The sequence below is a fragment of the Varanus komodoensis genome, unplaced genomic scaffold (genome assembly GCF_004798865.1).
Source record: "Varanus komodoensis strain SLA01 unplaced genomic scaffold, ASM479886v1 scaffold32, whole genome shotgun sequence".
Taxonomy (NCBI): domain Eukaryota; kingdom Metazoa; phylum Chordata; class Lepidosauria; order Squamata; family Varanidae; genus Varanus; species Varanus komodoensis.
Window position 1 is genome coordinate 5,172,066 of NW_025335798.1, and position 27,342 is coordinate 5,199,407.

Here is a 27,342-nt window from a genome sequence, read left to right on the forward strand (position 1 = left end):
TGCATGCACACGAACCCTTCTTGTCGGGCACCAAACAGCTGTCTGCCGATAACAGCTTTCACTCCCCACCCACATGGCTGGGAGCCCAAACCAGAGTCTTCGAAGCCTCTCTGGTTACTACACCTCGGAGCTGGTTCTAAACTGGAGCGTTTACCTGCCCCCACCCAGCAGCCCTTCTTAGCTGGGAGGCCGTTCTTTCTAATGGGGATCCTGCACTCTGGAATGCCCTCTTCAAGTCTAGACAGATGTTGATGATCCGTGTTGTTTCTAGTCACAAAGAATGCAGCTGGGGAAGAAGAGGCAAGCTACGCAGGCTTTCTTGCACTCCCATGGTGGCATGGAGGCAGTGTGAAGTTTGTGCAAGTTTGTGCGGGGTGGGGGAAGGGGCTGTGATGCAATTCTAGCAGGCAGCTGCTACCAATTCTGCGGAAAAAATGTGAAATTCAGCAGCAAGTGGCCAAGATGATGATAGTTACCAGAGCTGCACAAGGCAAGATATATTCAAGAAATTCTGAATCTATCTTAAGCAATTACTTTATTTCAACACTGAATCTCTAGTAGGATTGCCAAGTGCCTGAAAAATACTTTCTTTCAGCTGGATGTTTTTACTTGCAGGCCAGAATGGGGCAAGGCATTTCTCTCCCTGTCCTGATCATGTTAAGGAAAGAGAAAGAGGGAGGGAGGGAGAGAACAAGCTGCATATTTTATGTCAGGTGTGGGGCACATGGACAATAGGGTAATGGGAGTTGTAGTCCAACAACCTCTGCAGGACAACCATTACATTTATACCCGACCTTTTTCCTCTTGCAAGGAAAAAGGCTGCGTACATGACCCACCTCCTTGCCACTTGATCCTAATAATGACCTAGGTTAGGCTGAGCATCAGTGATCAGCCCAGAGTTGACCAATGAGCTTAATGACTGAGTGGAGACTAGAACCCAGCTCTCCTGAAGCCCATTCCAGCTATCTAACCCCCAGGTCTCACTGACTCTTTAGGTGAATAAACAGCCTTTGCAGCACTGCGCTCCACCTCAAGTCTGGCTTGCCCAGTAGATCTAGGCTCCACCAGATCTCACACACGTAGCATAATTTTTATATCTAGAGTTGGAGCTCCTAAGCTGTAGAACTTGCCAGAATGCATTAAGCAGCAAGTGAAGGCAGTTTCACGCTTGCCCGTGCCCACACGGATTGGTTCACACAATCATCGTGACAAGCAACCCTGGGTGATTTTCATGGTGTGTGTTTTTTTGCCTGGATGTGCCTGATAGATGGCTAAGTGGCTCCCATGCTAGCATGGTTTAAAACACCCTCCTCACTCCGTTCTCCTGTTGTTGGAAAGCAACTCACCATCACACCTGAAATCCCATCCCAAGCTGGATGACCAGAGCAGCTCCTACAGCAGTTGCCACTCTTTCCAGCAGACTCTGTGACAACTGCACACCAGGACTATAGTAACCATGATGCTGAGCTTGGGTGATCATAGAAACCATGGTGAAGCATGGAAATCACAGAACAGAGCATTGTTTCTTATCATCATTTCTAAAAACCAAATGTGCCACATGTGTAGCATGACAGGGTTTGGATGACATGACAGGCCATTGTGCGCAAGAACCACCATGGTTTGTCAAGTTGTGCAAACCTATGTTTACAGGGTTATCACACTTTTACACTGGGGGTACGGAGAGGCAAGTGACCTCTACATCAGTGGGGGTGCATATCCATTGCAGCTTTTATCCTGAACATTACAGGAGTTATCTGTGGTACTCCATGGTGGTAAACCTATTTGGAGGATGGAGCACAAAGAAGCAGCCGACCGGCATGTTTGTTTATTTAAAACTTTTGAAGACTGTCCCATTACCAAAGTCTTGGGATGGTTTAACAATACAAAATGTAAAAAAAAAATTAAAACACCGCATCCTAAAATTTAACTAAAATAAAACCCCAATTAAAACAGGTCTTAAAAAATTGGGAAAATAAAAAGTGTTTGGCCCAGTGCCAAAAAGAATAAAGTGACAGCGCCAGGTGAAACTCTCTGGGGAGCAAATTCCACAATTGGGGTACCACCTCAGAGAAGGCCCTTCTCCAGGTAGTCACCTTCCTAATCTCCTTCAGGGAGGGCACCCAGAGAATGGCGCCTACCCCAGATCTTAAGGGGCAGGCAGGCACATATGGAAGGAGACGCTCCTTCAGGTAACCAGACCCTAAGCTGTTTAGAGCATTATAGGTCATCACCAGCACCTTAAATTGGGCCCAGACTTCAACTGGAAGCCAGTGTAGGTGGAAAAGGACCACAGTTATATGTTCATACCTGCCGGTCCCCATTAACAACCTGGCGGTTCTATTCTGGGCCAGTTGAAGTATCCAGATCGTCTTCAAGGGCAGCCCCACGTGGAGCGCGTTACAGTAGTCCAATTGGGAAGTTACCAGATAAGCATCACCAGCCTCCGCTGCCACATCTTTGGACCTGGGGGATGCATGCAATGGTGGCTTGGAGGAGAGGGGACACCTGTGTGTGCATTTATACACACGTACCAACGATCCTGATGCAGCTGCCTCCTTCCTTGCTGGTAGCAGCAGCAGCAAAACATGTGAAATCTGTACAGGACTTTGGCGTGAGAGGATGGGATTTGGCAGGGTTGGGGGTAGTTTGGGAAGCCTTGGGACTGCCCTGCAGGTCTCTCAGTGCAGCTGGCACAGCTCTGGGTCTAGGCCCACCAAGATTCCAGCTCTGTCCTTTCTGCTAAGGATGCACTGAACAGGACTTGGAACATTATGTATTATATATATGAATAAGCAGAGTTGTTACACACAGTTCCAAGACACCACAGTCCTAAAGAAAGAGCCTTTTGTTAGTTATTGGAATGTTAGGTTTGCAGAATGTCAGGTACCAGAAACATATTTTGATATGGTTGCTATTATCATTCATCAGCAACTGTCTTTATTTCCAGGCTGCAACTGTGAAAGAGGCTTTTTCACCATTTGCTTAGCGATGGGGCAGGGGGAGAGGTTTTCATCAGTTGTCCAAGCACTCTGCTTCCCAAAGATGTACCAGCTTTCTTATGCCGCTGGTTCACTTGTCTGAAAAAGGAAGAGATCTTGCAGCATATCCCCTCACATTCCCTTTCTCCAATTATATTTTCTGGATTCCTTGGTCCAAATTCCTAACTTGGATAAGTCTAAAGAGAAGTATTTGAATGAACAGCAGAGCTGTTCCACCAGCTGGAGTGTTACTAAAATGAAATCAAAGATGAAAAAGTTCTAAAAATACAGCAGACCCGTATGCAATAAATTAGTAGGTTGGTCTCCAATCGTGGGAGAAACCCAGTAGGTTTAGTGATGATTTTCTACCTAATACCAGTTGGTGTTAGGTAGAAAATTCCTGAGGGAATACAATGGTTCCCTCAGGAAAAAGACACTTCAATTCCTCATCTTCTGCCGCTTTATCTCTGTACTTCACTTTTACCTCTCATTTGCATCTCTAAAACATCTCTGAGCATCTGCTAATATTCCTCTCAGTAGGCGTTCATAATCATCCAATATTTCAGGCTCACTGAAGCCGCAGTCCTATGGGAGAAGGTTCCAGGGAGCGCACGGTTTTTCAGACCTCCCCATCCAGTGTTAGATTCCCACTCCTCCTCCCTGTAGAACCTCCCTTCCAGCCCTTACAACTCCGACACCAAAGCTCTGCTAGAGCAGGATGGAAGTGAGATCCACAGCAATCCCACCTACACTGACCCCCACCCTGACCCCCAGAGCTCATATAGATCAGTTTCCCTCCTGCTGGCTCAGAACAAACAGAGACATCACCTCAACCTCCACACCTGTTTTCAAAGAGAAAAGGGTAATGGAAAATGCATTGTAATATGATCTTTGCCTTCTGGACTGGGATAGCAGAAGTAACACTGGTGTGCATATTCAGAGCATCATTTGAGATACCAAGTTCAGAGTCAGCCACCATCCCAGTCCCTGTGCACTCTGCTTCTCATGCTCCTAGGAGGTTCACAGCAAAACTTAGACTGAGCTGAAATATGACTGGCATCTAGTTTGTTTCTCAGCCCATTTTTCTAAGACGGCAAATGTCCCAGGGACTTGCCCATAGCTCATTCCCTGGCACCGTGAGTGATGCCTTGGCAATGGATCACCCTTGGCATGGTGAGCTTGGAGGCTGAGATGGGTGCTTCTTTGGAAATGCAGAGTCATGGACATCATCAGGGTGTGGATCCCAAGCAACGTGATGGTTTGTCATGTTCCAGTCGATCCATGTTCATCCTCCTGCAACTCCTCACATAGCCTCCTCCCCCTCCCCCTCCCCCTCCCCCTCCCCCATGTCTTCTCTTGCTCACTGGCATCTGGGATCCTTGATTCATCCCTTGTCTGCTGTTATGGGTCTGTCTCACTCTCCAGAAGTTCTTGAATGAGGGCTTTTGTTTGGAAGTGTGACGTGAAGGCTCACTTTCTTGGCATCGAATGCCACTGGAAAGTCCACCACTCGTTCTGCTTTCCATTCAACTTAAGATGAAGGGTGGCTTGGGCGGTTAGGCCTCCCTGGCATGCCTCCTCAGGTAAAATGCTGCTTGAATGAATTTAACAGTGGTCTCCTGGTAAAGGGGAAAGGGGCCTTTCATCATATGACAGCTTCCCTCAACCTCATAATGCCCAGCTATTTGGACAGTACAACTCCCGCCCAAAGCTGGCCAAGGCAGAAGGGGTTGTGGTGAGAAACATCTGGAGGGCACCAAGATGTCATACAACATTAAATGCACAGCATGTATGTGATCCCAACACTTTTTTTGACCTTAAGCATGTGGAGCCTTGATCCACTGCATGGGGGTGTTAAACCTTCCCACTCAGCCTTATTGCCTCTAAATTCACCCTTCCCCCATGTACAGGGTCTCAAGAAAGAAACCAAAATCAATGCCAGTGGAGGTTTCTTTACTTGCTTGCTTTTTCTTTAGCACCCAACTGGAGAGGAAGAGGCTTGCTGGGAAAGTTGAGCACACAGTGGTTGGGGGATCGTACGCTCACACTAAAGTAAAAAAAGAAAGAAAAAAGCAGACCAGCTGCACATGACACACTTATCAGCGCATGTGGTTTAGCTCACAACTGGAAATGTGGCATGACCTGGTTGAGGCTAACTTTCTAAATATCATAGAATCCTCTTTTCTTGACCACATCATCATATTAGATCCAGTTCAGGGTGATTTTTTGCACCAGCTCCATAGTGCAAAAATTACACTGAACTGAACTTAGGACCATTTACATGAACATAAGATTCTCTCCAGATGGGTCATTCAAGGTGCATGCTGATGAAAAGCAAGGCTTTCCGGGAAGCTGGTTCGAGTTCAAGAGCTATCTATAAGCAGGTGATTCCAATGACCAGAGATATGGCTTTCTTATGTGTAGATAATGACCCAAAAGAAACTTATGGGAGGAATTGCAGTTATCTAGCTTCTATTTTTCAACAGGAACCACAGTGACTATCGACAAAACTTCTGAGGTCATAGTTTATACTTTTATTGGTGTGACTGGTGAAGTATAATGTGGTTAAAGGCATGGTAGTTGGCACTGGCAAAGGGAATAGGAGCTGAGAAATACTAGTAGGTGGCAGTCAGGACAAGGTAAAAGTGAACCCATCCTTTTCACTAGGGGTACAGTTCTCAGACTTTCTGTCCTCATGAAACCCTTCTTCATTGACATGCCAACACAGGAACCTCCGTGTCTTTAAGTTGAAGAGAACGTGTAATTTGGATGTCTTACTGACCAGGTCTGTTGGGCTTCAGGCCATGTGAGTGTGCCCTAGAACAGAGGTAGCCAGACTTCAGGCTTGTAGGATCTAAAAAAAGAATTAAAAGTAAAAGAAGAAACCTGAGATCCACCAACCCAAGTCTTTGCAAAAGATATATGCTTAAAATTTATTTCCAGTGTGGTGTGATGATGAGGGAGTTGGACTGAGGACCCAAGAGATCCAGGTTCTAGCGCCCTTTTGGCCATGAAGCTCATGGGGTGACTTTCGACTCAGCCTAACCTACCTCACAGGGTAAAGTTTAAAAAGTGCTATGCAAGCTGCCTTGGGTTTTCATCCAAGAGGACAAAAGGTGGTGGTGGTGATAGAATTCTGAGTACAGGCTTGCTTTGAGTACCAAACTGAGTGATGTTCAGTCTTTCCATACAAAAATCAACTCTTAAGTCTACCAACCTTTCTTCATTTCTGCAGTACAAATTAAGAAGGGTGTCATTTTGCTGCTAGTGTTTTATTTTATGGGAAGCCAGAAATCCTTGCAGATCTACTGGATGTACAGTAGATTCTGATCTACATTCTACTTAATCAGAATGAAGGTCCTTGTCTTTGGAAGGAAGTGCAGTACCCCCTTTCTCCAAGGACTGTCCCCACATTTCCAGTTGTTGGTTGTTCCAGGGATCATTTGGGGAATGTGAGTGGCCACACTGCTGTTTCTTTAACTTTCTTCAACTGAGTTCTTTGGGAAAAAAGATGGGTGGATGCTCCATGCAGAAAGTGGCAGGACTGTGATGACTCCCTGTTCAAATATCACTTCCATATAGGAAAAAATGCACATCGGCAAGTGTAAATGGGCTTACTTGGTTAGGTGTGTGTGCAGCAAAATGTAACACCATTCTCACCAAGGCAGGCATTCCTGGCAAAAATGCCTGCTTACTTGTCAAACATGACAGCGTGTGGATGGATTCCCTCTGTTGATAGACGAGGTTTTCCTCTTGCCCTTGAGCGATCTGAGTGGAGACCTCTTTTTAAAACTAAAGAAGATGACTTTGTCCATCCAGCTCTGCACTGCCTACTCTGGTTGGCCATGGCTCTCTGAGGCCACAGACAGAGGTTTGATGGTATCACCTTCCACCTGCTCCTTTTCACTGACTGGTTTAGACAACACAAGAATCCATACGCAAGAGCTGGTATGGGTTGAGTGCGGGTTGTTGTTGAAACATAAGTTATCATGTGGTATGGACTTAACTGAGATAAGAAACCATGGTAGACAATCCACAGTTCACAACCCAGCAACCTACCATGTGTTCTTTTTGTCAGGGATTAAGCTCACTCCACATTTCGACCAAAAATCATTCTAACCCAGTATTCTTTCAGTAGCTGCAGCATGTTTTCCTCCAGATGTTATCGGATTGCAAGTTTCATCAGTAAGGGAACATAGGAGCTATTAGCTAAAACATCTGGAGGGCTACCCTTTCCCCATCTTTGTTCTAACAGTAGCCAACCAGACATCTCTGGAAACCCACCATGGAGTGGATAGAGATGGCCTTCCCCTTTATTTGTCTCCAGTGGATTATCATTAAACAGGCTACTGCACTTATACATAAAGACATCCTGCTGAAGTATTATAGGTGTTCCTTATCAGTCTTTCTCCTCTGCAGGCTGAACTGCAGAGATGGAAGGAGGCTCAAACCTGGTTAACGAATAAGGACCAAGGAACAGAGAGCTTGGGAATGCTTAGATGCATTAATGTTGCTGGAGGTGGTGGGTGACGGTTGTATCAAATGAATGTAGCACAAAGTACAGCAGGAAAAGCAGCCCAGGTTCAGGTTGTTTGAGTGAGGCTCGAGAAGAAGCGGCAGGATCAGGTAGCAGGACGATGCAGTATCAGTAACGCGGCTCAGGCTGTGTGTGTATGCTCCACCGGATGCAACCCACTCCTCTGCATTCTAGCCAAGGACACATGATCCCTGCGTAATCCCACCAAGCTTCTGTGCAGGGAGAGGAAAGGAGGAGAGACCTCTGCCCTTCAGAATTCCAGCTCTCCATTCCTTCAGCTCTAGGCAGCCTTGATATCTGAGTCCCCACCCCCCCGCCTAAATACCCCCCTTTCATGCTGGTTCTCACTCTAAAAATGAGGCATAAAACTGGGTGACATATAAGGTGGATTTCGGATTGAGACCATCAAGGACTGCAGCCTGGCCTGCTTTCAAGCAGCCAACTCAATTGGCAGCTACCGACAGGCTGGGTTTTCTTCTCATCTTCAGACACCCGTGCCTGATCAGAGTATGTTCAGCGATCAGATCAGCACAAAATCAACCCATTTATCCTTTGCCTAGTGTTTCTCTCTCTCTTCCCTTGGTGAGGTCAGGCATAGCACTGCTTCTCTGTAGCAGGATCCAAAAGAAAGATTAAAGCTGGATTTTGGTGTTGGAATTAACAGCACACAGCCACACCAGGTAAGTATGGACACACCCAACCATGGGGAGCAACTAAAAATGGACATCGTTCCCACTTTAGCATTGCTGTGTAAGGCAATGGCTACTAGTCCTGATGGCTAAATACTACTGCAGCCCCATGCCTCTGAATGCCAGCTGCTGGGAGAGGACTGTTCTGCTCATGCACTGCTTATGAGCTCCCCACAGACATCTCATAGGGTGTCCATATGCCTCTGCCCTACTTTACTGAGGACAGTCCTGCACTTGGAGGGCTATCCAGTCCATCTCTGGTATGGGGAAGCATAAGATGGGGCCTTGAAGGGACCCACTGGCATTCAGCACCTGGGGAGCAGACTGAGGGGCCCTCTGTAGACCAGGGCAGTCTTTCCCACTGTAGTGTATTTCGTTTTAATTACAGCATTATTTTTAGATTTACTTCTATACATGAGTATGTAGTATTTGTGCAGCCCACATCATCTTTCGTCATCTTCTTCAGCAATGTTTTCCTTGCCACTTTATGGAGTGGGCTTTGAAAGAAATAGCATTTTGGACTAGACAGGCCCTTGGTCTGCCCTTATGACTAAACACCAGCCTGCTCGCATTGCAGCAAATCCCCATTCTTCTCTACATCCCACTTGCTTTGCTCTTCAACACATAAGGTGTATTGGTCCATAGTCCAAGCCATCATGGCTTTCCCCAGAAATATCCTGCGAGTGGTAGTTCAGTGGGAATGCTGTGATGTCCATTAGAGATCTCTCTCCCGTCTCCCAGAGGGGGGTTTGATATCCCCCAGATGGTTTAGCCTACAACTCCCAAGCGCCTTCACCACTGACATAATTGCTTCCGCCATGCATGATCAGGCCAGACTTGCCCCATATATATACCAACACACCATGAACATTACTCTGGTCAGTCAGGATTTGCCTGCCCTGGAGGGAGTCCCATGCATGTGCGTCTATGTATATTCGGGGCCTTTTCAGACTGATGGCAATTGCATATTGGCAGGGGGTTGTGTCTGAGAATCGGGGCGTGGCCAGTGGCTGGGCCAGTAGCCATGGACTGTCACATAGGATCAGTCTGTCAGTGCTAGCTGAGTCGAACAGCCATGGCAGTGGCAGTAAACCCTTATAAAGCGAGTGCCGAAGTCAAAAGGCAGAGGAGGGCCCTTGCCCCCCATGGCCTGCTTATCAGATTCCAAGGAGTGTCTGGCTGACCACTGTTGGAAGCAGGGTGCTTGGCTAGATGAACCTTTGCTCTGAGGCAGCAGGGCCATTCTATTCTTATGTTTATGATACTTCAGTTCATTCTGGACTCTGCATTGATCCACTTCGTCCAGATCTCAACCGCTTGCTATGTTGGTTGTCAGCTTGCCAGATCATGCGAGCTGTCCGCAGGGAGGAAGAGCTAAGATATATGAGGCAAGCAGGGAAACTGTTCAGGGTATTACCACCACCAGTACCACATCAGGACACCTGCACCCCATTCCCAGTCTGGGCTTTTCTGGTGGCTGCCCCCATCTCTATCCCCATTACCAAAAGGAATTATAACTTGGCCAGCGCCTTCCTGTCCTGGCTTGCTGACAGATTCCAGGTTGAGAGAATTGTTTATACTTTCTGTAATTTATAAGCTTGCTTCATTTATATACCCAGATTGCATTTCCCAGGCTACAAGGCATGCCTCTGGTGCCCCCTTCAGAACACAGGATGATATTGCACCCAAGGCCAGGATGATTCAGGCCCCAGAAAAGGACTTGAGAGGGACAGTTATGAGTGCTGCAATTTTGCACGAAGGCGCTGCTTTGTGTAACTGTGCCTCTGGCTCCGTGTTCTTCTATTATATGCATGGCCAAAACACGCATCTGCAGAAACAGGAGAAAAGCAAGGAGACGTCCTAATCTCCACTGTTGTTCTTAGATGCAAAGCTTTCAGTGCCCGGGCCTTAAAAAAAATCCAAATGCTGGGAACATTATTTCCCAAATAGAAAAGCAGAAGATACTTTCAGAGTGGTTTCAGAGTGGGGCCTGGACTCAAAAGATCTGGGTTCTGGTCCCCAGCTCAGCCATGAAGTTCACTGGATGACTTTGGGCCAGTCACTTCTGTGCAGCCTGTTACGAGGATAAAGTTGAGAGAACTTTGTAAGCTGCCTTGTGTTCCTTGCAAGAGCGATAAAGGTGAGGTAGAAATGATAAATAAATGATCTTATCCAGGTGCACTACATATCAACTGTCTTCTAAACTGGCACAGTGATTGGTCCTTTATTCTAGACAAAGATATAATCTGGAACATGGAGCTTTTCTCTGCAAGGTTGTTCATCTGCTCTTTGGTTTGGGCTCAAAGTTGAGACCCAAGGACTACATGAGAGGAGTTTCCTTTCCTGCTACATACCCTCTAGGCTGCACTGTGATATAGCAGAATAGTGCAAATTCCCAAGAGAAATGGTTCTTTCTTCTGCTTTCACAATTAGAAGTCATATTTCCCTGTTCTAGAAAAGCTTGCTGAAAGTGCTGGTTAGACACAATAACTGAAATGGAAGGCCATCGCATTTCTAATGAACTGGTAAAGAACAGTGAGTGCATGATAGATGCCTTGTGAAAAAAAACCCTATCATGTAGGGTAAGAGAAGGAACAGAATGAAACATCATCGAGCAAAGGTACTTCTTTGAAAATAAAAACTGGAGCTGGGTACACCTGTTTTCCTGAGTAGCAGCTTAGCAAATCTGCTGACAGCTCTTTGGATCATTTGGCTTCAAGGATGTCCCCACCTCCTCCCCGGTGCATGCTAAATTTCCTTTTCTGCTTGCCGTGTGAGTTGGCAAAGGGTACCATCTTGCTGATGCTTGGCATTACCCATACCCTGCCCCTGTACCTCTGCAATCTGTAAGCACACTGACTTGGAAATCCTTTCCAGTGAGCCAGTAAGCGGAGCTTTCCAAGCGGATCTTCTCTGTTGAACCAAAGCTGCAGCTGCATTGCTGGGGCCCTTGCAGGAGACGTGTGGATTGGATTAAAGAAAGGGGAAAGTGGGGGCAGGTATTTGCTTTAGTACTTCCACTCTTTCTGGAAACAGGGGAAAGAGTTCAGCTTTGTGACACTGGGCCAATCAGAGAGATCAGCTTACCAGACTGTATCACTCTTTGGAGTTAGTCTGCCAACCCTAACGATCAGAGCACTTGACACCGCACCTCTGTTGCTGGATAGCATGACATTGGAGGTGGGGGTAATTCCTGGAACATGCAGGAATTCACACAACCAGGAAAAGGATCTGAAAAATCATTGGTCCTGCACTCATGATGGCACAAACATTTAGCCTGTGATAAACACACAGCCACACACACACCAGAAGAACCATGTATCCCAACACAGATTTTCTTACTGTTTTGGCTCAAGCAGTGCAAAGTTCCCCATGTGGTTACTGCCAGATATACCCCTTTGCAATTAGTTAGGGTTGCCGGCTTCTGCTTACCCTTTAAAGTGTCTGAGCCCCCATGCCTTTAACAGTAGCCTCAAACATAATAAAGTAGCAGCTGAAATTGTTCTCCGCATTTTATCTCTGTGCCAATTTCTCACCCCATTTTATTTCTGCAATATGTCTGTGTGTAAATCAGTACAGATGATCAGGAAGACCTGTGCAAAAGCTACGCTGCCTATGCCTCCTTATCCCACTGCATGTGGAATTTACAATGGAGTCGCTATTCAGAGTGCAAAATGTTTGCTTTAGAGAGATCAGGGGTGCAGACGGGGCATTTTGATTCTCCTTTGACAAAGTGCTTCCAAAGTCATTTCGCATCAAACCATGGCTCCTTAAAATGGGTTATTTACCCTTTTTTCCTCCACTCTTCATGGCTGTTACCAAAGGGGGGGCAGGGAGAGAACCCAACAGTTTGTGTATATTTTTAACTTTTTATTTCACACTGAGATATTGATTTATATAACAATTAGACCGAGATTAGATTTAGATCAAGATGATGTATACTAATTCAAAGAATAAAACAATTAAAAACACAAACATTTTAAACAGCAAAATGTTTGACTGTTAAAACAACTGCACACTTTAAAGGGTAAAATGAAAGGGGTTTGGCTTCACATCCCCCTCTAAAAGCCAAGGGCCTTGTAGTTCTTGAGGGAATTCATGCCATCATCTGGAGACAACACAGGAGAAAGGCCTTTCACACAACCCAGTGAACAGGTGTCTGCTGGCCATGGCATCTTCAAAAGATCTTTTTTCACAGATCTTAGCATCCAGGGAGGTTCACAGGGAGACTGATGGTCTCTTAGGCAGGCAGAGCATAAATCCTTTAAGACTTTAAAAGTTAAAGCCAATATGTTTAATTGTGCCAGGAACATACATTGGCAACTAGTGCCGCTCCTTCAGGAGAGGTGTAATATGGTCTTAATACCATGTGCCCCTCCTGGCTGCTATATTTTGCACCAAGTGAAGCTTCCAGATTTTTTCACTTAAAGTTACAGAGGTTGATGATTCTTGCACTAGCCGCTTAAATGACTCAGAAGTAATGAGCACAATTTTATCTTCATTTTGAAGGAGTTGATCTTTTAATGCAGGGCTAAGGGTTAGAGGGAATGGGAGGTAACCTGGGTGGTATGAACTGACCCAAGAATGACTAATTGCCTAATTCTCTGCTCTTAAATGTGAATCCTACACCTTTCAGTTTGGCTTTGGGTTTCTTGGTCATAACCTGGAGACCATGTCTGGGCCTTTGAATTCCCAGCTGCAGTGGGAGGCGGGGTAAGTTGCTTCGTGTACCCAGGGCCGTCTTAACGCATGAGCCTGATGGGCACTTGCCCGTGGGCCCCATACTAATCTGTGTATGTTAACCCTTGGAAAATGGGAAAACTTCCAAAATTAACAGTAGTTGTAGTTGTCATAGGGGCCCCAGTGCACTGCTTTGCCCGGGTCCCGTAACGCTGTTAAGACAGCCCTGTGTGTACCCTCAGTCTTCCCATCCACTTAGGCCATTTTACAAAACAAGATAAAATATAGGTTCAAACCAGCATATTAAAAAAAGATAAAAGATTTGGGCAGGGGAAATGTCCTTGATGCCAAAAAAAAAAAAAAATGTTGGCAGTAGGCCAGGCTCCTTGGAGTGGGGACTTCATAAACAGGTGCCATCACCTTTCTTACCTCAGAGGGAAGCAGGAGATGGTTACAAAACCCTCAAATAAGCCATGGGTTCTGGGATAGTTTGGAGCCCACCCCAACCACACACCTTGGTAGGTTCAAACAACATGGAAACCCACACACCATATGATTAATTAGGCAAATTCTGCCTCATGCAGCCTGCAGATGTAGGGCAGGGAAAATAAGCCACTGGGACTCCTTTTCCTCAGTGATTGTGCAGAACTGGCCTTTTTCTGTCCAGGAGAGGTCCCGCTGGTGCTTCAGCCTAACCCTCATCTACTGCAGCACCACAGATATGCAAAGGAACATCCAGACCCCCAGACAGGTCATATGCCAGTTGCTGAGGAGCTTGGCAGGAGGGGCCTGTGGCATTCATAACGTGCTTGTGGGATCCTGTGGGCAGGTGGTTGGCCACTGTGCAGACTCAGCCTGGATTAGATGGACCCTTGGTCTGATCCAACGTCTCTCTTCTTATGTTCTTACTTCTGCCAAGAAGTGAATAGTAGGTAAGGCTGCAACGCTGTGTGTATATACTTGAAAGTAATTCCCACTGAACCTAGGGGCAACGATGACATATTAAACATGAGAGGAGTCCTCTACCCTTGCTGAAGTGCTTACTGTAGGTGGGAGAATAGTGTTTTGTTCTGTTTTGTTTTTGAAGAAAAAGCAGGGTGAAAGTGCTGCTCCTCTCTGGCAAGTTTGCTGATGCACATGTAAGCACAAATTGGGTCACCTGTGCAGGCTCCAACTTTGGAGGTGAACTTGGAAGGCTGTGTCCCTGCAAGATTGTGGGAAGCAAAGCTTCTATTCTTCTGTCCTGTCTGCACTTCCTTGTGGGGCTTCTCCATACCCACCCCACCTCTCAGCAGCTCTAGTAGCACTCTAAGTGGGTCTGGCGGAAAGGGACAGTGCGGGATTCCATCGTCCCTGGCAGTGAGAACTTTATGCAAATCTAGAACCAAAAATAACCCCCTTTTGCTCTAAGGCCTGTATTAAAGGTCACAAGTTAGCTAAGTATAGGCTGTCACCAAGTTGTTCCTATATATAAATCCACTCTGAAAATGACCATCTGTTAATAAGATCAAATTGTCTGGGAACAGGGAGTCTGAACATACAGGCAGCAAACTTAAGAGGCAGGATGAATTTTCCCTTGGGAATCACTGCCGCAGGAAGGTGGGAAGGCCAGTAGCATCTATTACTCTCCAAAAGGCTTCAATAAATGCAGGAGGAAAGATGGCTGCAAGCCAGGCCTATGTTGCCCAGAAAAGCAACATTCCCTTTCGTAGCAGTAATGATCAGTGATCAAGCACAGAGGACTGTTCGGGCATCAGCGTTCTGGCTGCTTGCAGGCTTCCTCGGTGGCTGGTGGGCCACAATCAGAACGTCTGACTTGAGACAGTGCTGATAAGGGAGATGGCTGGTCCCTCTAATAGCACATTCTTCTGGCAAGTGCCAGTCTGATTGTAGCTACAAATGGATCCACTGGGAAACCTGAGGGAGGTATTGGCATGCTTGGAGGAACCCCAAGATTTCCGGAACTACAAAATGAAACCCCCCTTAAATTAGAGCAGCAGCAACAGCAAATGTACAATCCAAAGAAACGCTGGCTCAGTGAAGACCTGACATTCTGTGTCTTTGCACCTACTATCCCTTCCCTGTGATGGCTGCAGTAATGACTGAGCACTTTTCTTGCCCAAGTGAACAAAAGGTCATTTGTAAGTGCAACCCTGTTTCCTCTTCTGGCACCTAATGTACTTTGAGCGTGACAAAACCTTATCAAAGGCAGCAGCACTTGCTTGTCTCGACTCAGGCAAAGGGTTAAGTATCCCATCCTCCCGTCCCTGCCAGCTACCTTTGTGCATCAAATTCCACCAGCTGAAATCGTTTTAGAAAGAAAACAGAGGAAAGCAGAGTGCTGCTGGGGTTCAAAGTGCTGCTTGGACTGCCGTTTGCACGGCAGGCAACAGGGCCCCCCTCCTGCCCCAGGTTTTTGTCAAATTCATGCTGTGTGAGGCAAGTTAAACTCTCCTCCTCCTGCTCTGGTCCTGATCCTGCTTCCTCCTCTCCCACAGCGGCTATTTGCATAAGGAAAATGGACATTAAAGGCCATTAACGTAACATTGCTTTTCATCTGGCCCCTATTATGATGCTTCTGCCAATGCTTCTGAGGCAGCAGCAAGAGCAGAGAATTCTCTCATTTAGTACAAATCACTCCCCACCAAAAACTAACCCTCAAAATCTAGATCATGCTGTCCAGCTGGAGCCTCAGTGATTGCTGTCTGACTGGACCCCATGATGCACCATGATTCCCTCAGCATGGTGGTTTCTTCCAACCACAGCCACCTCACCAGCAGCAGCATGGTCCAGCTGGCATGATCGAACAGTCCACCGAGGCTTATTCAAGTCACATGTGGGTTGCCAACGCCATTCCAAACATCCAAGCTAAAGCCATGGACCCCTGGAACATGGGTTATGCGATGATTATACAACCCTCACACAATCCTGAAACAGGCCATGGGTTCTGTGCAGGTTGTTTACCTAACCTATGGTTCCCAGGTCTGGACAATGCAACCGGCTGGAGCTGTGGCTTGAATGTTCAGGATGGCACCCACAGTTAGTGCAGCTAACCTAGCTTAAAGAAGCTGGAATGAGTCAGGTGAACGTAGTTCCAGCTGGCTGGACTGTTTTATCTTTATAACCGTTATCAGAGGAATAACCATATAAGTTTGTTATAGCAAAACAAGGAGAATCTCATAATGGCTTAAAAAGAAACACATTTTTAATGGCATTTTTTTCCAAGGACTAGAGCGGGGATAGGCAATCCGGTCTCCTCCAGATTTTTTGACAATGACTCCCATCATTCCTGAGCACTGGCCATGCTGGTTGGGGATGATGGGAGTTGTAGACAAACACATCTGGATCCCACAAGGGTGCCTACTCCTGCTTCATCTGATGTATGAAGTATTAACCCTAGTTGGAAGGTATACAGTGTGGAAGAGAAACAAATGCAGGATGTACATTGTAAACTACAGGGTCAAATGGCATAAAATGGATCACTTTCTCCCTCAGTCCCTGAACTGAATGATTACTTGACCCAACAGATCTTTCTTTCTTGTAGCTGGAATTTAATGGCTATTCCTACAACAACAACAACAACAACAACCATTTCATATTATGAATCAAGTAAACCCAAACACCACTCGATCATTCTCTTTCTTATTTTCTCACATCCAGAAAGGGAATCCCGAGAGCATGAAGAGCCAACCACATCGGAAATGGCAGAGGAGACGTACTCACCTAAAATGTACAGGAACAAGGGCCATGGGCGTCTCACGGAGCTGAAGGCTGAAGCCCTAAAGAAGGATCGTCGGAAGAAGATGACCTTATCCAAGTTTGTGGGCGGGGCTGAAAACACAGCTCACCCTCGGGTCGCAGCCCCTGAACTGAGGCCAGAGTTTGAACTGGTGAGTGTAACTCCACGAGGTACCTCCTCCTTTCCCTTCATTCCTGTGTCCCATCATCTCTTTGCTTCTGTCGTTCTCCTACCACCGACTGCTCCTCCATAACCATCATGGCAGCAGGGCGAGATTGCAGAGAGGGGATTTCTGCTGATAAGTGGGAGATTTGAAGCTGAAGCACGTATTTTTCTCACCTACTAGTTCAAGACACTCTGCACAGTAATGTTCACAGTGCTGAGATTTCTTGACTATCAGCAGCTTGTTACATGCATCAGTTCATTTCCTCCAAGCAGGTTTTCCACTGTCCACTCTATGAGGCCATTGTGCATGCCAAAGTTCAGCAAGATGTCCCCTTTTTAGACATCCCATCTTATACCTGTCCATTTCAGTGTGTCTGCACTCACATGAACTCCACCATTCACCATTTTTCTTGATCATGCACAGGCTATTTCAACTTCCCTGTTTTCTTTCCCATAGAAACAACTGAAAAGGTGAATGCTTAGTAGAACTTCATTCAGAACATTTTTCAGGATTCATTTTCATTGCGAAAGCAATCCAACTCCATTTTATTTTCTCTTTTAAAAAATGCACCTGTATCCCCGGTCCCAATCTCTCACAGCCTCCTCTTATGTGAATGTGCATCAGCTTGCACATTGTGAGAAGCTGTAGGCACATTCAGAAGGATGATCATGGAGTGCGCCCTTTGCGTTCCCCATAAGTGGGAATCACCCCCACACTGCTGTGCCCAACTCAGCAGCATCCTTAGAATTCTGGTTAAGCTGCCCCTCCCTGGGAGCTCAGCACTTCAGCCTTCTTATAACAGCTCTCTGGGCCTACATGTTCTCTGTTTCTTGTGCTCCCTCTTTCCAGGGCCCTTGCCGGAGACAGATGGAGGCATCCCTGCAGGAGTTCAAATCTAGCCAGCGAATGATCCCCCGTGCTGTCCACCTTCCCAACTGTGACAGAAAAGGCTTCTACAAGAGGAAACAGGTATAAGCTCCGACTGCAGCCAAAGAGGGTTGCTTCGCGTTAGGGGCAGGGACAGTGTTAGACTGGCCACTTCTTCATTGCCAAATCAGAGGAAACGTCTCAACAGAAAGAGAACTCCAATTTGCATATACTGTGTTTGCTTGTGTGTGTGAATTCAGAAATAATTTTATAAGGTAAATAGAAATACAGTTTCACCATGGGGGGAGGGGGGTCAACTGATCAGGTAACCTGTGTGCATAAGCAGTCTGCTGTCCAGAGGCCAATTTTGATGGGCTGTTTCATCACTCTGGCTGCGTTCCCTCCTCACACTTCTTTATCTTTATACTGGACTCAGAGGGGAAGCCCTTCAGAGAGAGGAGTGCCCTCTATAAAAGAGCTCCCGTGGTCACCCTGTGTGTGTATAGGACACTATACACATCTTCAGCACTGTCTTCAACCAGTCAACCCAATCTAAAAATTTTTGTACCAAAAGCCATCTTAAACCAAGACTGCACCCTATGATGTTATGCACTTTAAGGATCAAACTTACCTCAATAGAGGATATCCATGAAGAGGATCACTCACTGTGTTTGTGTTTTTGTTTTAAAGATAAATTGGACTGAGAGGGGAATTTGAATCCAGAGTGATAGTGCTGGAAGAATTGTATGGGGAGGTAATCCTTCCCTCTCTCCCATTTGCCTGATTTAAAAAGTATATATGCACTAAAGCTGCTGTTAGTTGTGTCCAAGGGGGAAAATAATCACAGGATCCACATGGGCAGAGTGCCACTGCCCCCATAAAGAAAAAAATCTACCAGCCCTTGCTAGAAGCCAAACCTTACCTATTTTCATACTAGTTTCATTAATGCCATATCCTCATGATCAATAAAAGGCTTAAGTTACTTTCGTTCAAGAGGGAAAAAATCAAGGTATTGCAGGTGGGCAGTGACTTTCCCACTGGTCCCCTTCTCACTGCTTATCTGTTTCTGTTTTCTGTATCTAGTGCAAACCATCCCGGGGCCGGAAACGTGGGCTGTGCTGGTGTGTGGACAAGTATGGACTGAAGCTGCCAGGAACTGATTACGTAGCCGGAGACCTCCAGTGTCACAGCTTCGATAGTGGCAACACTGAGTGAATTACCCCTCTTGCCTCTCCCTGCCAGAGCCCTTCCCCACCCATCACCCACCCCACACCTCACGGTGCCCTAAGAGACCAATTCCTTTCATCTCATTTAAGAAACTGAGGACCTCGGAATCTGCAGCATGTCATCAGCTTCTCTCAATGGCAATAGCAGAGACTAAAGGAGGAACGGCAACACAGTAAGCCAAAAGAAAAAAAGGAAGGTGATGTTGACAAAGATGACGACGACGACGACGACAATATCAATGACAACAAGCCAACCTCCTCCCTTGGGACATGGCCCGAAATGAATCTCCTAGGCCACCTTGCTTGCATGTAACTCCACACTGCCACTCAGCCAGCACCGACGTAGGAAGCTCTAAGAAGCACTTGAATGATGTTTTCTCTTCTCTTCTCTTTAATTTTGTGGGTTTAAAACCTTTCAGATTTCAAAAGTGTGTTCTTTAACCAGCAGAATCCTAGGACAGGCAGGCCTTTCAGAATATAGATATTCTGGCATGTTTCTTTTTAAAAATGTCATTTTTAGCCAGCACCCCCACACCCCATTCCCACAGGAAGAAAGTTTATTTGCTCTTGTGTGCACACATGCACACATTCTGATCTTCTTTTTAATAAAAAGAAAATGGTCAGAGAGCAAGAGAACCTATGGCAGGATAAAGCAAAACCAATAGTTAAGAATCCAACGCTTTCCATTCCCAGTGGGACTAGTCCCTGTGGGCAGTAAGTAAGCCATTTGGTCTAGTTATTTAAGGTGCCATTGTACAGCCCTTTCCTATATAAGTACAGATGTGTGCACAAGTTTGTTCTTTGTTGCACAAACTCCTTCTTGTAGGCAGAGCCCTTTGACTTTAATGAGCGGAGGCCCAGGAGCCTTTATGGACTGTACACCGCAGGTGTTCAAGGTTGTGTATTTGCAAGGCGAGGGCCCAAACTGAACTAATAGTGTGCCAGACATCCTGCAGACCCCAACGGTGTACTTTTTTCATAGCTTACATAAAAAGACCTGCAAATTTCTACAAACTGGTAGTCTAGAAAAAAATCATCCCCCCCCCCACCGCCTTTCTGTTGCAAGGATGAAAGTTGGTGACAAAGTGCAACTCATCTTTCACTCAAATATCCAAAACGTTGTCCTGTACAAGGACCACCTGAAGAGGTTAGCTTGTGATTTATAAAACCACGTGTACTAGAAATGTAAACTTGATCCTCAGATAGAGAAATGTACCAACTTCTGATATCTATGGAATGTCTGGATGTCTCTGTAGACAGAGGCATCTGCTCTTTCAAAGTGTACCTGAGGAGCTGGCTATGAGGAGGATGCCACCTTTTTCCCTGACAAGGGCTCTGGGTCTCTTAACAGCTGCCAGGTGTGCAGAAGCTCAGAAGGGGAGAAGGGGAACATGGTGCCTGTTTCATTTCTGGCTGTTGTGCCCCTGTGAAAGGCACAGCACCTCTGTCAGGAAGGAGAAGGCACCAATTCTAGCTGTGAGAACAAGTAGAATGGCACATATAACCTGCCAGCAGAACCATGGGTTTGACAGCTTTCACATTCAGGCTTGGGCAGACCACTAAAGCCTTTATTTTTATTTTTAATTATCTCTGTTGTTGTTAACCTTTTTAACTCCTCGGTATGCTTCCATGGACACTGCCATGACAAGGCTGTTTCTGTGCCCATAAGGAGGAATGGGAATGCAAGAAGACAACCACCGCAATCACGGAAAGAACGGAACGTCCCTCCCTAATGTTGGAGGAATGGCTGAAATAGTAGCCATTCAGAAGCATCGGGCCACTGCGATTGACCCCAGGGTGCAAAGAAGTGGAACCATTGGCGATTGTTCCCTCCCAGAGGAGGACTTCAAAGGACTTTAGGACATTGCAGTGGCTGGCTGCAAAGCACTTCCAGACCACGTGCTAATCAGAAGCATGGAGAGAGAGAAAGAGAGTGAGAGAGAGAGCGAGAGAGAATGAGAGAGAGAGAGACTTTCCCTGCTGAGCATTGGGAAAGAGCGCTGTTGACAGGAGAACCAGAAGGTCACCCACAACACAACACACACACACACACACACACCACTAGCACAGATGAAAGGGAAATGAGGAATCTTCCTGGCAGGACAGCTACTGCATGGAAGTGACTGTGGTGGGTTTTGCTCCTTACACACAAACACCCTTCACCCACATGCACATTCAGCTCCAAAGCAAAGTTCAAAGCCAACCGTATCTGTCCTTCCTGAGAATGTGAGAATTGACCAGAAAATCTGGATTGAGAATCAATATTTGGCAGTCTCACTATCTGGCATGATGGGGGGAAATCCCTCCCAGCTTTGGAGGTGTGGAAACCTGGAACAAGAATGGGAATTAAAAAAAAAAAAAAAGCTTCCCAAGGTAAAAGCTTTCAAAGTCTGATCACTTGGGATAGAATTCCCACCACACATTTCAACAATGCAAACTGAATCCACTCTGCTTTCTGACCCATATCTTGCTCTTTGATCCAGATATTTGTTAGTTCAGACTCCCAGGGATGTGGTAAATTGCCTTTATCTGTTTCCCTGTCCCTTCTTCTCCCTTGTGCTTTGGCAGCAGAAATGAGACGTTTATACATGTACATTTCAGAGCTGGGGCTAAACCTACCAAGAGGTCCTGTGTGACAAAAAGATGAACTGCATTTTGACTGGGGCATTTGTTATCATGACAGCTGGACCAAGTTCTATTCTCCCCCACCCCCCACCCCCAACCTGGTTGCTGATTGGATGCTTTCTTTGTGCTTAATTGGAAGACCTCTGGGGTGATCTGCAAACTTTGGCTTCAGTCTAAATCTAGTTATGTTTCAGGTAAACCTACTAAAATCTATGGCACTTGATTTTATGGATCTATGGAATTAGTGAAATGGATTTCAATAGGTTTACTCTAAGTATAACTAAATTTGCATCCAGCACTATGGAATCAGCTGGAAGAACCAGAATAATCCAATCCAATAACGCTTCACAAGTCTCTGGTTACAGGGATGGTTCATAGCATTCTAGCTTAGAGAGCTCCCAGAGGAGTAATGTCCACCCTTTTGCAGACCTGATACAAGGATTGCATGGATGGACTTGCAAACAGGTGAACTACAGAAAGGATCCAAATTCATGGAGAGGGAGTAATTCAGACGGTGTTTCTTTGCCAGAAACAGCCATAACACTCATATGCAAGAGACCCGTGGGCGTTTCCTGGCAATCAAGAAGAAAGAAATCACGGAAGGAGTCGAGCAATAACTTTCAGCATGGTTCACTCCTTGTCTTGGATTGGATGGCATGGAAAAAGGAAGGAAACCCCTTCCTTCTCCATTAAGTGGGGATGCACAATACATGGCCTACAGGCCACATGTAGCTGCTGGTGCCCTCAAAGCATTTAAAATGAAAAATAAAGTGTCCATAGTGGCTTACAGCAAAATAAATTGCAGGCTAAATTTGGCACTCTGTAGCAGCTACAGAGTGCCAAAATTACAGTGGCAAACCAATGGTAATTTTAGCACTTTGCTTTTGTGGGGAGTGACCTGTGGTCAAAAATGGGCTCTGGGTGCCTGTCATAGAAGAACATGGAGACAATCCTAAAGACGCACAAGGGTCTCTCAGGCATTCAGAGCCAGGGTAACAGCAAGTATTCCAAGGGAGGCCCCGAAGTGGCATTGAAGTCATTTGACTTTGGAAGCCCCCCTCCTCCAAATTAATGACCATAAAGAACCATTGTTAATGGCCAAACCAATGAAGATGTAAGGCTTTAATCTGGTCCTGACGTTTCCTGAAGTAACTCATTTAGATAACTCCCCCAGTCCAGAGGTGTCTGGCTCTAGGCAGAGGAACAAGATAGTCACACAGGATCTGGTGGGGTCCATGCTAAAGCAAAGCTCACAACTGTCTCCTGAGCTCTTTAATTATGCCCTGTTATGAATGCAGAGGACGCTTCCAAAAGTTGCGCTGGAGCCAATTTGCTTACTCCAGGACAGCTAGTGTGTCCTTTTTTCATATGTAAATGGTACATGGGAACTTTCCAAGGCAGGATGGCTACAGCCTGAGATGAAGTAGAGGATTTGGGTCATCGGTTAGGATTTTAAAACATCAAATGTCAAATGTACATTTTTAAAAAGGAAGGGATGTGTATAATCTATGCAGTGTATAAGGGGCAGGAGCTGTGCTGGGCACAGGAAAAGAAAATAACTGGAGCAAATTTATGCTAGCTTGGTACCAGTTTGATTGCCACGAGTTTCCCTCAAGACATTTTGGGAATTGTAGTTTGCTGGGGATGCAGAGAATTCTCTTGGGGGCTCCTTGCTCCATTTTCAAGAACTACAGAACCAAAAGTTCCATGGAGAGAAGGAATTACCCTTAAAGCTGTGGGGCTCTGTGGTGCAAACATGCCTTTAGCTGCATAAGATGAAAGGATGTTGCTAAAATCCTCTTCCTCCCCAAAGAGAGGAAAGAGTCTCTTGGCACTCCTGGACTGGTTTTTCCTCAAACCAACTTTTAATTCTCTTCTGTCCCTCCCTCCCTCCCTCCCTCCCTCCCTATATATGTTGTTGCTGTTTCCTGAAACTTGAAAACATCTCCCTGCATACAAAATAAAAGCCCTTCTTAAGCAGTAGCCCAGGAGTGGGGAACATGTGGCCCTCCAGATGTTGTTGGACTACAGTTGCACATGATACTTCATCATTGGCTATGTTGGCTGGGGCTGATGAAAGCTGAAGTCCGGCAATATCTAGGGATGATACAGGATATCAGAGTTGCTTGACCTCCCATGTTGGACACGCATGGCATACAGATATTGCCACCAGGAAAGGTGACTCAGAGTGAAGAGCATTGCCACCTAGATGTAGGCTTCAGTCATTAGAAAGCCGACTCCTCTTGATGACCTGTAGCAGCACTCAAGGTCTCAGCTGAATGGCCAGGAAGCCACTTCCCCAATCCATGCACAATTGCTACTGTTCTGGAGGAGATTCTAAGGAAGAGCCCTAGAGGTGGACCCTGGAATGGTGTCAGGTCTTTCTGAGCCCAGCTGTCACTTGTCTCCAGTGAAGAGTTCTCCCAAGGTCAGGTGGCACCAGCAAGTGTGTTAACATTTCTGGGCTTGAACCCAAACTAAGAGGGCAGCTCTGTGTGCCTTTAAAAGGGCAGCAGCTAACCAGTGGCATGACCTTGACTGAGTCTGATTGCAGTTTAGAAGCAACTGAAAAACTGCACTACAAACTGGCTGGTGAAAATCCTGGGAACAAAAAGCTATAAAAGATGTAATACACAGCTAGAAACAAAGAACTAGTAGAAAGACTTTGTCTCCAACCTGTAGATTTTGAACAGCTAGTGTCAGAGACTATGGGGGAATTAATCTACTCCAAATGAAGCTAGTTTAGACAACAGCAACAATAGCAAAGTTCTGAAGTTCTTACTCAAGGGCTATCCATCTAAAAGTCTTGCATCTTTATCCTTCCTCTGGTCCCTTAGTATCCAAGTCCATTTGCCTTCTGTGAGACATTGGACCCCATATGAGACATTGCGCATTTCTGGCAACTCATTCTCCAAGATCTCACTCATCATCAGTCATTGGTGGGGTCCCAGTATCTTAATAATGGTAATGGTGATGGCCATGATGAAATAAAAACTGTATCATAGTACCCCAGTGCCCTTCAACTTGAAAGAGGGCATTCTTGCCATACAGTGAAGGGACTTACCAATACAGACAGGAATCAACACTGATGGAATGATTTCTATCAGCAGAAGTGGGCAGGAGACGATTCTTCTTGTGGCCTCACTGTACTCCCTCAAAACTTGCTCCAAAGGGCTGGAAAACCTTTCAAAGCAGGTTCTTTGGTGACTTGGAGGGTTATAGGGTGGAGAGGAAGAATGTCCTGTTGAGTTTAAGCATATAAGTTTAAAAATCTGTGCCCCGGGAAATAAATCAGCTATAATAACTATTGAGGCAGTTGAATCTTTCTGAGGCCAGGCCTTAGCATTAGACAGAGTATGGAAGCCACCTCAGGCAGCTGGTATGGGTTTTCATGAAAGGATAGCAAATTGTGAGGAGTTGGGTTTTCCCCCCTTTATTAATCATGATATTTTGACTTTCAGGGCAAGCCATTTGTAGGATATTTTGACCTGCCTTAGATACTGTGCACCTTGAACAGTGTGGGGGAAGGAGGACACGCATGCCATTGGCTTCTCCATCTCAACAAGCCAGCCCTGCTCAGGATACCACCTCTGCTGCTGACCCTGCAGAAAAGGCCTCCCTTGATTTTCTTCATATACAGAACTGTCCTCCTGTCAGAATAGCCAAGCAAGGTGAGGGAGAGGAGGCAACAACGATGACTGACAAAGCAGTGGGGACACTCCCTTCAGAGAGAGGTGCACAGTAGAAGCACCAAGGAAGTCTGGGGGTAATTGCTCGAGGAAGCATTGATCGGCTCTAGTCTTCAAAGCAGTGCTCACTCACCGCAATGGTCCGTGGCAATCAAGCACGTTGTTAAGAACTCTTAGAGGGCCCCGCTGCAGCTGACGTAGCCCAGAAGGGGCAACAGATACTCCCAGGGGAGCAAAGGCCTCCTCTGGAGCTGAGGTGTTCCTTGCCAGTGCTGCAGTGGACAGTTTTATTTTGAAACCACTAGTACAAAAGCATATTGCACTATTTTCTCCACTCTCTCTTTCTCTTTCCCTCCCTCTCTAACAGAGCATCGCTAACTTCCGCAGTGGATGGCCCACGACGTGGCCAGGCCACCATCCTGGTATGAGTGTCTGCACTAACGCTTGAGGAGGCGGGGTTTGCATCGCCCCGCCCCTCCAAGCCCCGCCCACCACACCATGGGGCAGTGCAGTTCTCGCCCACGGTAACACAGTTCACCACACACAAGATTCCGAGTTTCCTACCTGGTTATAACCATTATGCAAAATTACTCACTACACATTTTACAGTAGCTTTGAATAGCTTTACATACATACAGTAGCTCTGTGGATAATTTTTGTTGTTTTGTTTTTCTTCTGCAGTAAACAAGAATATTCATACTCGTACCGGTGGGGGAGGGGGGTTAAAAAGCAGTTTGCGAAAAACTGACAATGGATGAGGAGTGTAATGCTCTGTTTAGCGTTTTGTACTTTAAAGAAAAAGAATCTCACATTTTATTAAAAAGTGAAGATTGCTGTATACTATTTATTCAACTTATAATTTATGTTACTCTTTGATCTTTGTCTTTTCTTATGACAAAGCATTTATTTAATAAAGTTATGCATTCAGTTAGCTTGTGTGCATGGCCTGGGGGGATGTCTGTGCATTGCATGGATGGCGGATGAATGACTGGCCAAGCTTCTGCTAAGGGGGCCACCTAGCAAACAGGCTGTCCCTGGACTTCGTGTGGACAGGAGGGGGGTGCCTTGCCAGGACCGTGGGGCTCGCCATGAGCCTCCTGCACAGCCCAGTGCCTTTCTGGCCAGGGAAGGCCGAGCCCGTTTCCCAGCCGTGCCCCCAGCCTACTTTCCCGCACTGGAGATCATGACGCCCGCTAGAGAGGGTGAAAAGGGCAGTGGCAAGTACTATTAAGAGGGAGCTAAACCTGGACCCTGGACACTGAAAATCAGGGTTGCTCCTACACAAAGGAGCCTGATGGTGCCTGTCCCAGCAGTGCCTGTGCTGATTGGTGGCACCTTTCCAGGTCTCGGGCAGAAGAGCACCCTTCCTCTCACGCAGCCCTGCTCCTTCCGACTGGAGCTGCCAGGGATCAGAGCAGGGCCTTCTGCATGCAAAGCACCGTGGCGCTGGACCCATAGCGAGGCCAGTGTCCGTGGGGCAATGCGTCTGCTCTGGATTTTAGTCTGAACTTTTAAGGGCTATCCATGGTGCTGAGCCCTGTCCCCAAAGTACTTGTCAACTGCTCCATGGCATCCAGGTGCCTTTTTCTCAAGAGGGTGCTTCTGTATAGGGAAGACACGTCGGGCAGCAAATTTTGATGCCAAGAAAATGTGATTCCTTCCCCTTCCCACTGGAAGAGAAGAAATGTGCATGGAAGTTGCTTCTGGAAGCAGCCACTTAGTCCAAGATGACAGCAGCTGCAAACTGATTTTGGAATCAACCAGGACAGTGCCATGCTATCCGCCCAGGGCAAAGTCCGCTACGGCTGCTCACCTGGGAGCATCCACTGCCACCAAGCTGAAGCAGTTGCTGCCTCGCTGGTACGGGAAATGCCTCGTCTGTCACAAGGGCCACGCATTGCCCACGCACTGCTTGAGGAAGGGATCTGAGCAATGGACGGTTTTGATCGTAGCTTCAGCCATTCCTTCAGCAGTCCTTGACGCAGCCTGAACTTTTTTGTTCTGGGCATTGCCCAGCACAAAGTAGCAGCGCAGTCTATCCATGTCTACCCATCGAGTTCAGTAGGGCTTACTTCCAACTAAAGGGTATAGGACTGCAGCTTATGTGTGCAAAGCCCCTCCTATAGCCCATCATAAAATTGTTACA

At 46.4% G+C, this 27,342-nt stretch overlaps 1 protein-coding gene across 2 annotated transcripts in view; it reads left to right on the forward strand.

Moving 5' to 3' along the window:
• IGFBP5 (insulin like growth factor binding protein 5) overlaps positions 1 to 26,123 on the forward strand; it is a 49,433-nt gene extending 23,310 nt beyond the window's left edge. Inside the window, exons 2-5 of one of the 2 annotated variants that reach the window (XM_044438325.1) lie at positions 16,545 to 16,774; positions 17,639 to 17,758; positions 18,740 to 21,701; positions 24,969 to 26,123. In XM_044438325.1, coding sequence (XP_044294260.1) covers positions 16,545 to 16,774; positions 17,639 to 17,758; positions 18,740 to 18,871 — 482 coding nt within the window. In that variant the 3' untranslated portion in view covers positions 18,872 to 21,701; positions 24,969 to 26,123. The remainder of the gene's footprint in view (positions 1 to 16,544; positions 16,775 to 17,638; positions 17,759 to 18,739; positions 21,702 to 24,968) is intronic. The other variant, XM_044438326.1, reaches the window with a different exon arrangement.
• The last annotated feature ends 1,219 nt before the right edge of the window (positions 26,124 to 27,342 follow it).